At 50.0% G+C, this 11,451-nt stretch overlaps 1 protein-coding gene across 1 annotated transcript in view; it reads left to right on the top strand.

Annotated features, from left to right (window-relative positions):
• GATB (glutamyl-tRNA amidotransferase subunit B) overlaps positions 1-11,451 on the top strand; it is an 84,719-nt gene that overhangs the window by 64,558 nt on the left and 8,710 nt on the right. Inside the window, exons 10-11 of the mRNA XM_003790246.3 lie at positions 5,142-5,275; positions 11,290-11,368. Of these exons, the coding sequence (XP_003790294.1) occupies positions 5,142-5,275; positions 11,290-11,368 (213 nt within the window). The remainder of the gene's footprint in view (positions 1-5,141; positions 5,276-11,289; positions 11,369-11,451) is intronic.

Genomic DNA, 11,451 nt, shown 5'->3' with positions numbered 1-11,451 from the left:
GGATCCGTCTGCATGCTTTCTGTGTGGCTCCCCTCGGAACTCGGGATCCGTCTGCATGCTTCCAGTGTGGCTCCGCTCGGAACTCGGGATCCGTCTGCATGCTTTCAGTTTGGCTCCAGTCAGAACTTGGGATCCATCTGCATGCTTCCAGTGTGGCTCCTCTCAGAACTTGGGATCCATCTGCATGCTTTCAGTGTGGCTCCGCTCAGAACATAGCACAAGTGGAGTTGGGACCAGAGCTTTGCTTGGATTTTAGGGGCTCCCACACACTGCTGGGAACATGACCCAGGAGTGGAAATAGTGGAGACCAGAGTAGGACCCTGGATCTCTAGCTGTGTGTCCCTGGGGCAGCCAGGAGAACACCTCCGTGGTGTGAGTGGGTGGGGGCAGTGAGGTTCAGGGTCACCCTGGCTCTCCTGACGTGCTCACGTGGAAAGCTGTATTTCCTGCGCCAGTCTCACACCACCAATTTCTGCCCTTTGCTTTTGTCCTCCCAAAAGTCCTCTCTTGCTGAGTAAGTTTTCTGCCCCCAGGAGTACATACTGAAAGATTTTCACAGCCACTTGCTATTTCTGTGAGAAGCACAGGGAGGCCTCGTTCACATCGCCCACCCGAGCCGCCACCACACTAAGCATTCCCACCCTGAATCCCCCGGGGACTTCTGCCCTCTGCCCTGGAGCCATCCGTCTCAGGCCTCTGCTTCACTTCCATCACCTACACTAGCATTAGGTGCTGTTTTCTGGGCCATTTTGTACAGTGGTTGAGTTTGAGTTTTCTCACTTTGTAAGATTGCCCGAAGTCACAGGAATATGGGGGAACTGAAGCCCCCAGGGATGCCCAGCTGACGGGCCCTTCCAGTGTCCCCGCAGATGCCCAGCGCTGCTCTCCCTGGCATCCCTGCCATGCAGGGATAGGTGCAGTTCCAGTTTGTGCCAGCACAAAGTGACATATCATGACGTGTGCGAGCCTTGCCCAGGAAAACCACCGTGCAGTCTGCTGTTGTGGGGCCTCTGCTCAGCTGTTCTCATCACAGGCGTGACCCGCCCGATTGGGTCTGAGTTACTGTATTAGCCGACTGGGGCACAATCATAAACACAGGCTGCCTGATAACAAGGGGCTTTGTCTTGCTCTGGGTCTGGGCATGCTCACGTTGCCTTCTCTGGGGCCGGGGAGAGGTGCAGAAGCCAGGCCTGTGATAACTCTGGCCACCCTCTGTCCCCTGCAGCCCAGTTTGGCATGGGTGCTGGCAGGCCACTGTCTTCCTCCCTGATCTGGGAACAGGGGTGTGTCATGCCACAGCTGAGTGCCCAGGCTTAGGACGGCAAAAGCAGAAAGCAGACTTGCCATTTTCTCCTTCTAATTTCTGAGCTAATTTCCTTGCAACATTTTTAATATGTTAAGCACCTTTGAACAGCTGGCAGCTATCAAATAAAATAATGGAGGTGGTGGGAAGGCACTTTATCTTGATGAGCTCCTTGTCTGACATTGTGCCTGGCACTGATAGGTGCTCGGAATCAGTCCCCGAGAGGGCAGGGATCGTGACCTTTCCTGCAGCAGAGGCAGCACACACACACAGTGGAAAAGGACAGCCTGTTGCTTTCTGGCTGTGTGACCTCAAGTGGGTTAGGGCCTCGGTGTCTCACCTGCAAGGGTCCTAACAGAACGTAACTCCTAGGGCAGCTGTTGGATTTAAATGAGTTAATGTGGAGAGAATGCTTAGAACAGTGCCTGCCACGTGTGATTGTTGGTGCCGTGACCAGGATTTTTATTAGCAGCAGCTACAGCTGCCCACAGGGCTGGTCACTGATCCCCACAGCAGGCAGGGATCAGGAAACTCTTGAGGGCCCTTGACCAGCCCTGGATCGCCAATCAAGGGTCCTCTGTAGCTGCCAGGACACTCCCTGTGAGGGAGGAACCCTCCCACGACTTTTATTTTCTGTGCTGCTCGTCTCCTCAGAGCCTGGCACCGGCGCTGTCTCTCTCACTTTCACTGTCCTTATAAATACAGCCCAGCCTCATTTTCTGACCTTCCGTCAGCTTCCCAGGGTGTGTGTGACTTAGAACAAGAATGCAGTTGAGAAATCAGCCCTCGTTCTGTTCCACCTGGAGAGTCTTCTGACATTCTGTCATCTCTGAGGGTAGAATGAGGAGACAGCTTTGGGGCACATGGTTCGGGGGTCCTTCCCTGCATGGCCGTGGAGGCGAGGTGTCCTCTGCCTCTTCTGCCGCCAGCCATGACCACTGACGAATCCATTAGCGATGGAGGGCTCCTGTTAGCGTCTGCGAGGCTGGGCTGGCACGGGCTCGGGCGTAATTGAGTGCTGTGGGAAATGTGATTAAAATGTGAAAAAGCTGCTGCCCAGTCCCAGCCCTGTAAAGACTGTGGTGTTACACAAAAGGCAGGACCAGTTGTCCCTGCTCCTTTAGCCATCGCTGAAGGAACAGTTGGCATCTCAGCCAGGAGGCCTGACTCACCGTGCCACTGAAGTCGCAGTTCTGCGGCACGTCGGACAGCTTCGTCCTGAGCTGAATGCCTGCTTGTTGCTTTTGAGCAGGGTGTTAAAGGGCCTCTCATGCTGTGGCCTTTCTGCGTTGCTCTTAATATGATTTTTATGTAAGGGAATTACTGGCTCACTGTTTCCTGAGAAAACCAGATGGCTGCACTGACATGTTCACCAGAGACTTCACAGATTTGTGCCAAGCTTATTAGCATTTGCCAATCTCACGGAAAAACTAAGACTAGAAAACTAGAATGCATGCCTGTCCCACCCCCCACCCCCCCGTAAAGTGGGCTTCAGCTCTCGAGAGCCAGAGCTGGCAGCCCACGTGCAGCTTGTACTGATCCATCATTCCTGGGCGGCAGCAGCCTGGCCTCCTTCCTCCCCGGTGCCTGCAGCTCGCCCCATCACAATCGCAGATTTTCTTGTCCGCTTTAAATTGTGGACTGAAACCACGTATTCCCTGGTGAAGTACAGTTCCAGCTCAGAGAGGCTTCATCACAGCACTGACGTGAAAAGACAAACAGAAATCTGACTTGCCATGTAATCCATCCAATAAAAAAACCACCCAAGGGTAGAGGAATAGATATTCATCACCTCCTAGCAAGTCAGCCAAGCCTGTGAGTTTAAGTGCAATATTTCTAGGTGGATTTAGAAAACCTTTCCTTGGCAAAGCGAAGAGTTCTCCTCCTGACAGCTCACTTCACCAGTGGGCCAGCCTGTCTGGGTTAGAACAAAGGGAATTCTGCCCGTGTGATTTGGGCCAGACAGCAGTTTTCTACTTCCCCAGCGACTTGCAGACTGTGGTGGAAGTTTGGATATTTCTCCAGAAGTTATGCAAAACTCCCTATTGTGCTGCCTACATTGGCCTTTATCTGTCCTTAAGCTTTGGCTGCCCAGGTGGCCTTTGCCCTGGGTTAGCATGCGCAGAATAATAGCATTGGCTTGAAAAGAGATTCAAGGGATGATTATGAGATTATTCAGCAGGCTTGTCACCAGAGAATTTATCGGTTACGGAGGGCATGCGGGTTTTCTTACTGTTCTGGAATTGTGCTTTGGAGTGCCTGTGCACCTGTGTGTCTTTCCCAGCACTTTGTGAGGGTATCTTGCTGCTTCTCAGCACCTTATTTTTCCAGGAAGTTCTTTTGCTTAATGAAGGGTCTTTGAAAGGAGCCAGGGTGGGAGTCTTCACTGCAGTGTGAACTTCAAAAGGAATATTTTGAAGAAAGTGTGGTCTGATTTGAATTTCAGCAGCTAAGGGAAATCTACTACTTAAAATGATTTTTACCCACTACGTTAGGAAATTTCTTTTTTTTTGGAGACATAGTCTCACTTTGTTGCCCTCAGTAGAGTGCAATTGCATCACAGCTCGCAGCAACCTCTAGCTCTCAGGCTTAGGCGATTCTCTTGACTCAGCTTCCCGAGTAGCTGGGACTACAGGCGCCCGCCACAACACCCGGCTATCTTTTTGTTGCTATTTGGCCAGGGCTGGGTTCAAACCCTCCACCCTCAGTATATGGGGCCAGCACCCTACTCACTGAGCCACAGGCGCCACCCAAGTGTTAGGAAATTTCAACCTCTCTACCTGAGTAGAACAGGCCAGTTTTTTCTTACTGACATTAGGTGAGGACTTAGCTAAATTTCTTGGTTCTGCTAGATCTGAGCCAGCAGCTAGCCGGGGTGTAGAACTTGATGTGTGTCTCGGGGTCAGTCACACACATACCTGTGGCAATTCCAGTATATAAAGGTGAGTGTGGCTTGATAAAAACTGGCTCGTGTGTGCTTTACACACTCACTCACTGATGGGAGCCCCTCATCCCATCTGCGGGTACTTAGTGAGCAGCACTGCTTAGTCTGGTTAGAGAGGGAACAAGGACAGCGTGGCCCTGGGTGCTGCAGCTGACCGTCTAGAGAGGACAGATAGCCCTGTCTCCATGAAGCATGTCTCCTGGGTGAGCCACTGCAGCTAACTGCTGTCCTAGAGTGAGCTGGGAGGCAGAGCCAGCTGTACCCAGGAGCTGCTCCCCCGTAGCCCTTCTGGGACCTAAATGGGTCACATGTGCTTGTGCTGCATTTTGGAAACATTTCAGAACCGTTCTTGTCTACCTCTTGGGGTGATGGGAAGATGAGTGCATATATGATCCACTTTCGATTTTTTAGGAGTAGAATATTCTGTTTGGTCTTTCTGGATTTACTTTGTTTCCTACCTTCTTCTCTAGCACCAGGACTTCCAGCAGAAGAGAGGCCTGGAAAGAGAAAGGACGTTAAACTCAGGCCGAACATTGTGGCTCCAGTTTGCAGCTCAGGGATAAAGGCTGTGGGGCACACAGGTTGACACTGAGAAGGCCACAAGTCTGGGGGATATTGAATTTCACCATCTGGCTACAACGCCAGGGCTCTCTAAGATTTGTTTATTCCTTTGAGCAAACACTGCTCAAACTCTGCACGGTGACAGGAGAGAAGTAGAACACTTGCCCTTAACTGGGGGTGATCAGAATTTTCAGGTGACATCTCAGTGTTTAGCAAAGAAAAAGTAGCTGTCTCAGAGGAGGCAAAGGGTGACAGTTTCCAACTTGCCTTCAGAATGCTGAGCTTTCGTTTTGGGGGAAGCTGTATATAATTTTTTTTTTTTCTTTTTAACAGAATGAAGTTGACCTACTGGCGTTCTTCCAAAATGTGATGAAAGAAACTAGGGCAGAGCCAAAAAAGGTGACGAGTTGGGTCCTCAACACTTTTCTGGGCTATTTAAAGCAACAGAACCTGGCTGTCAGGGAGAGGTGAGTGAGAGTGGGGATTTCTTTCTTCCTTTATGATGGACTCTGTGTCCCAAAGCAGCAGAAAATAGGGCGGGTGCAGTTTTTTGCTTTCCCTGTTCTCCCTCTGAATCTCCTGACAAGACACAAATATCCCCTGTGAATTCCAAATGCTAAATCTGTTCTCTGTCCCGTGTGAAAATTCATTTATGTGTTCAGGTCTCTGTGGATTATGTCCTTTGTACTTTGTGAGGGACTAGGGGTTTAAAGATGAGCAGAACAAGTTGTTGACACACTGGTGAAGGACACAGACCTGTAAGAAAACGGTCCCCTTGGGGGATCCTGTCAGGCTAGACATGTGCACAGGGCGCTGGGGAAATCGGCCCAGGTTTCCCTCGGGTGAGCCGAGCCCTGCACTTGCGGGAGTTGGCAGAGGCGAGGGGCAGGGCCTGCAGACGCCAACACAGTAGAGCAGTGCTGGGTGACACGCAGGCCTACAAGGCCCAGGACACCCAGAAGTTGGGGAATGTGGCGGGCCTGAGGCAGACAGACAGGACAGATGGGGACAAACCTGCAGAGGTGACCAAGAGCCCCCTGGAGGACTGTGAATGCCTTTGTCAGCTCTTGAAGGCCATAGGTGACAGGCTCATACTGGTTTCACATGGGGGGCTGGGTACAGTATGCCTTAGCCAGCTCAGACGCAGCAACATACCCCATACTGGGTGACTAAGCAAGGGACATTATTTTCCATAGTTCTAGAGGCTGAGAAGTTCAAGATCAAGGTGCTAGCGGCTGCAGTCCTGGGTGAGGGCCGCCTCCTGGCTTGCAGATGACTGCCTTCTTGCTGGGTCCTCACGTGGTGAGCAGCGGGTAGGGGGAAGAAGAGGCACAGAAAGCAGGGAGGGAGAGAAAGCCCCATCTCTTCTGGCAGTAACAGAAATCCCATCATGGGGACTCAACCCGGGTGATCTCTTCTAAGCCTCCTCATCTCCCAAAGGCCCATCTCCTAATACCTTCACATTGGGGGTTAAGGCTCCCATATATGAGTCAGGGGGAGACACAAGCATTTCCATCCTTAAAAGGGAGAAAAAAAGACTAGAGGCAGGAATTCTCTTTGGGAACCTCCTGCAGGAATGCCACTGAGAAATGTCCCAGGCTGAGCTGAGTTGGCAGCGGTCAGGCTGAAGTGAGGTGGGCCGTGTTGAGAGCAGTTACCTCACCCTGGCACAACTTCCACAGGGCTTGCTTGGGCGGGAAGGTGAAATGGAGAACAGACTATTGGATCTATGAGAGGTAAAGGAAGAGGAGTTTAGAAGGAGGGGGTGAGAACACCAGGTTCCATTTGGACACGCTGAGTTAGTCAGAGCTGCCTGCAGGACATGTGTCCCTTGAGGGTATCCGGTAGGCTGGGTATATGGGTCTGCAGCCACAGGGGAGCTCCAGGAGGTATAGATGTGAGTTCTTGTTTTGCTTGTTATCCAGCGTACGTTGGTCCAAGGATCCTCAAACTTTTTAAACAGGGAGCCAGTTCACTGTCCCTCAGACCGTTGGAGGGCCGGACTGCGAGCCCTGAGACCAGTTGGCTGCTAAGCAGGACAGACAGCAGCAGCAAAAACACCCAGCAGGCCAGATAAATGTCCTAGGCAGGTTGCATGTGGCCCGCAGGCCGCAGTTTGAGGACGCCTGGTTTAGGCCCTGCTGTGTGCTGAGCTCTGTGCTAAGCATGGAAAGCACAGTCCACAGGGCACACGTGGGCCCCACTCTTGGGCAGGTGGTCTGGGAGCTGTTGACTGTAGAGTGGTGACAGAGGTGGTCTTAGAGGGGGAAAAAAGTAGCAGCCAAGCTGAGGCCTGAGCATAGCACCAGCAAGGGTAGACTGGCCCCGGGGTGCACGTGGGTGTGACAGTGGGGGATGTGGGTACATGGTGCGGTCTAAGTCACAGGGGTCCCCCGAGTGCTGGGTAGATGAGAACCATCTAGGATGTGAGGGTGGCCGAGGGAGGGGCCATGGCTCTCTGGTGAGACTGAGGAGCACAGACAGAGGAGGAGGAAACAGACAAGATAGCAGAGAAGTAGGAAGGAAACCAGGACAGTAGTGTTGGTGTCATAAAGCCAAAGAAAAGGTCGTAAGACGGAAAGCGTCGATGTCGTGTCCGCCTCCTGCTCTCAGTGTACTTACCCAGGCGCGGCCAGGTGGGGTTAGTTCACCTCCTGACTCAGCTGCTTGCCAGCCGTGACCTCAGGCAACTTCCCCTCTCTGACCCTCAGCTGCCTTGCTAGAAAATGAAATGGCAGTGCGGGCCTCACAGGGCTGTGGAGAGGAAGACGCACAGACCTTGCACCCAGCAGGCGGCGTGTCTCTTCTTTCTCCTGGCTGTGTTGGTGTGTTGAGGACTGAAACAGTGGCCACCTCAGTCTCCTGAAGTCCTGTGGCATTGGGAGCTTTTTTGTCTTTGACCCTAGTCCTCCCAGGTTCAACCTTCCATTCAGACATTCCACTATTTACCCTGGAAACGTTGTGGCCATTCTGTGAAAGCAAGAGCCTTTGGGAGGGGACGCAGCTGTACCAAGGCCTTCAAGGCTGAGCGCTGGGTAACACCTGTGTCTGACAACAAGTGAGGGGGGGATTTTTGAAAGAAGAGGTCTTGTAGAGGGCAGGCAAGGGATGCAAACATGCTCACAGAGGGTTGTTAGATTGTAACTGGTAGAAGGTAAGAAATTGGGCAGATGTGAGTAACTGTAAGATCAGCCAAAGGCGTTTTCAAAATTAGGGAGATCTGAGCATCTGTGAAGGTGTGAGATTAAAGCTGCAGTATAAGCCAGGCCTGGGGGCTCACACCCTTGAAGTCCTAGCTACTCGGGAGGCTGAGGGAAGAGGATCACTTGAGCTCAGGAGCTCAAGGCTGCAATGAGCTGTAATCACCCCACTGCACTCTAAGCAGGGCGACAGCAAGACCCTGTCTCTAATAAAAAAAAAAAAAATTCAGAACAGAAAAAATAAGCAAAGGTTCAGAGGCGTGGACAACGATGGGGCTCCGAGCATGTGTGGAGGGGTGTTTGATGGAGGAGGAAAAGGAGGGGACGCTAGAACATTCTGGCTGTTGCCTCAGCTGATGTCATTATGAAGTGGGAGGCAAGGGCACGTGCTGAGAGGGCAGTGGGAGGGAGACTGTCCAGAGTGGGTGTTTGGATGGGGTGCCAGGTATGGGCACCAAGAAGTCGATGTAGTGAACGCAAGGATTAGTACATGGCAAGTGCCCCTGGGAGGGCTGAGGCCAGTGTCTATCTCCTCACGTCCTGTTCTGACGGAAGCTGAGAGGGTGGACTTTGGGCCTGAGACAAGCCTGGGGATGGAGATGGACAGCACCTTTCAATGGGGCAGGGTGGGGTGGAGCGGTCTTCTCTCCAAATCTAAGCTGGAGATGGAGCTCTGAGGGACTGGGCAAAGTTGGAAGATCTGAAAGATCCCATCTCCCCTCCTCTGGCCTAGGGAAATCTGAGGGAAGAGAGACCACCCAGCACGCAGGGCCCAGGCTGTGTGTTCTACAGCAGGGACACAGGCAATGTCCAGAAACCAGTGCTCTCTGACAGCAGCAAATTAGTAGCTCGTGCTGCCACCACTGTGTTTCAAGCTTGATGCTTGGTTTACTTAGCTGGGGAGTGGGGTTGGCGTAACAGGTACTGATCTTGGTCATTGTCTGTTCAGATGTAGCCCCAGCATATCTGGAACTGGCATGTGCAGTAGACCAGAGAGCCCTGCTGGTGGGAAGAATCCTGTGACACAAATATTAATTATCTACTACGTGTTGAGCACTGTGGGAACAAGAGGTGATTGAGAAATCCCAAGTGCTATTAGATCAGTGGAGAGATTTTATAGCAAAAGTTTATGACCCAACTGATAAGGTCATTAGATGAATTTCTGTAAAACAAGGTATTTTTAGTTGTTTTGTGTTCTTTTCCTGTCCCTCTTCACCCTCACGTCCTTTATTTCATTGCTGTGGTCTGATACACTGATTATGATTCATATTTTGAGATTTACTCAAGGTGATAGTGTTAGGAGGGTAGGGTCTTTGGTGGGTGATTTGGTCATGAGGGAGGAGTCCTCGTGGGTAGGATTAGCTCCCTTATAAAAGAAACTTCAGAGACTCCCTCACCCCTTCCACCATATGAGGACATAGTGAGCCGGTGCCATCAGTGAGAAGGCAGGCCCTCACTAGACACGGAGTCTGCCCATGCCTTGATCGTGGACTTCCCAGCCTCCAGCACTGTGAGAAATAAATTACCATTGTTTATAAGCCTTTCAGTTATAGCAACACACATAGGACAAACTCTGGCTCATACGGGGGCAGGGACCTCATCTTTTGCATGCTCTAGAAATCCAGTTCAACCTCAGTGCTTATTTGGGTTCCACACACAGTCTACACTCAGTGACGATTGACCATTACATTTTATAGGATTGCAGAACTTCTAAGCAACCCACACTTTCAGGAAAACCTGCCTTCCTATTACATATTGCCAGTAAAGGTGGGAGGTTGGACAAGGATTTAGTTTATTCCTCAGCCCTCTCTGCCCCTCTTCCTCAGAGAGTCAGTCAGGGTGGTTCACAGATGTTCTGAATGCCAATTTAATAATACCAGACACTCTCCAGACCTAGTTTTCACTTGGAATTACCTTTTATCCATACTTTGAAATAAACAAACATGCTTCATTATCTGAACAGACAACCCTAGTAACATTTCACTGTCCTTGATTTAGAGGACAGTGAGTCATGCCTGGCTAACTTGTGCCCATTGGTTTGGAGTTCATGGATATTGTCATAGGGAGTAGGCTGTAGTTTCCTTTTTATTACCTGAGACCACCAAAGAAATTAGTAGTGAATGATGAGAAACAACTTCACAGAAGTGCTATTGTCCATTTCAGGGGCCTTCATTCACATGGAGACACAGTGTGCTGTTTAAGTCATTCTTCCCCTGCCTACCTCAGATAGATATTTCATCAGCCTGGTTGCTGTATGTACAGGTTGAGTGTTCCTAAACCAGAAATGCAGATTGCTCCAAAACCTAAACTTTCTGAGTGCTGACATGACACTTAAAGGACATGCTCACTGGAGCATTTCAGATTTCGGATTTTCAGATTAGGGATACCAGGCCAGTAGGCATAATACAGATATCCAAAGTCTGAAAACAAAAAAAACAATATTCAAAACACTTCTGCTTCCAAGCATTTCAGATAAGGCATACTCAACCTGTATTTAGAAGCCACCAAACCATATATTTTAAAAGAAATAGTTGTAATTCATTCTTGCCTTTTCCTTAATCCAGGCATGTACCCTAATGTGAATTAATGACACTTTACTGTCCTTTGATATTGTGGGATCTCATGTAACTCATGAGTTATGCAAGTAACTCATGTCATAGAAGTATGAATTTCAAAAAAAATTAAAAATAAAAAAGAAGTATAAATAGATTCTGGCCTTTCTGTGCCCAGGAAGCTGCTGTGGCCCCACAGAAGTGAAGAGAGGATGGGGGTCAGTGAGGCCTGATGAAGGCATGGCTGGTAGTCAGTTGCGTTCCTGTAAACAAAATCTCTTACCATTATAAGGAATTTATATTTGTACAGAAACATTCAGAAAAGTGGCTTTGTTAGCTGTTTTGTTTGAAGTGATTTTTAGGCTGATCTTTCAGTTGAAAATATTTAATCACTGGACTTTATTTTCTTTTTCTCATCATGGTTCATGAGTTTTGCAGCCACCTCCCTTTTTTGACTAATTATACCAAGCAGTTGTCTGTTGCTACAACTTCTGCCAAACAGCTGTTAGTGTTGGGTGGTAAAAGAAAAGAAAAACACTAGTCACAAACATTTGTTATATCCTAAACGCAAAATAGAAAGAGCGCCCAGCTGGCCTGTTATCTCTGTCCCTGGGCATGGGTCTTGATCATTTAAACCTACCAGGTCGAGTTCTGATCCGGAATAAGGGCTCATGGGTTCCTGACGGCGTGCATTGTAAATGTGTCTTCTCTCCTTTTGGGGACCTCTAGTCCTGTCACAGCCTCTGCACTCGCCGAGCTTCTTGACCTGCTGGACAGCAAAGCAATTTCTTCATCAGCTGCTAAACAGGTATGTGCACACCCCCAAAGCACCTGACGGCTCCACTGTTCCAGTAAACGTTTCCTGTGACACCCAGAGGCCGTCACTAAGTG

This window comes from Otolemur garnettii, unplaced genomic scaffold (assembly GCF_000181295.1).
Source record: "Otolemur garnettii isolate 467f Iridium unplaced genomic scaffold, OtoGar3 scaffold00041, whole genome shotgun sequence".
In the NCBI taxonomy this organism is placed as follows: Eukaryota; Metazoa; Chordata; class Mammalia; order Primates; family Galagidae; genus Otolemur; species Otolemur garnettii.
Note: the sequence above shows the minus strand (reverse complement) of the source record. Positions and strands in the feature narration are given on the sequence as shown.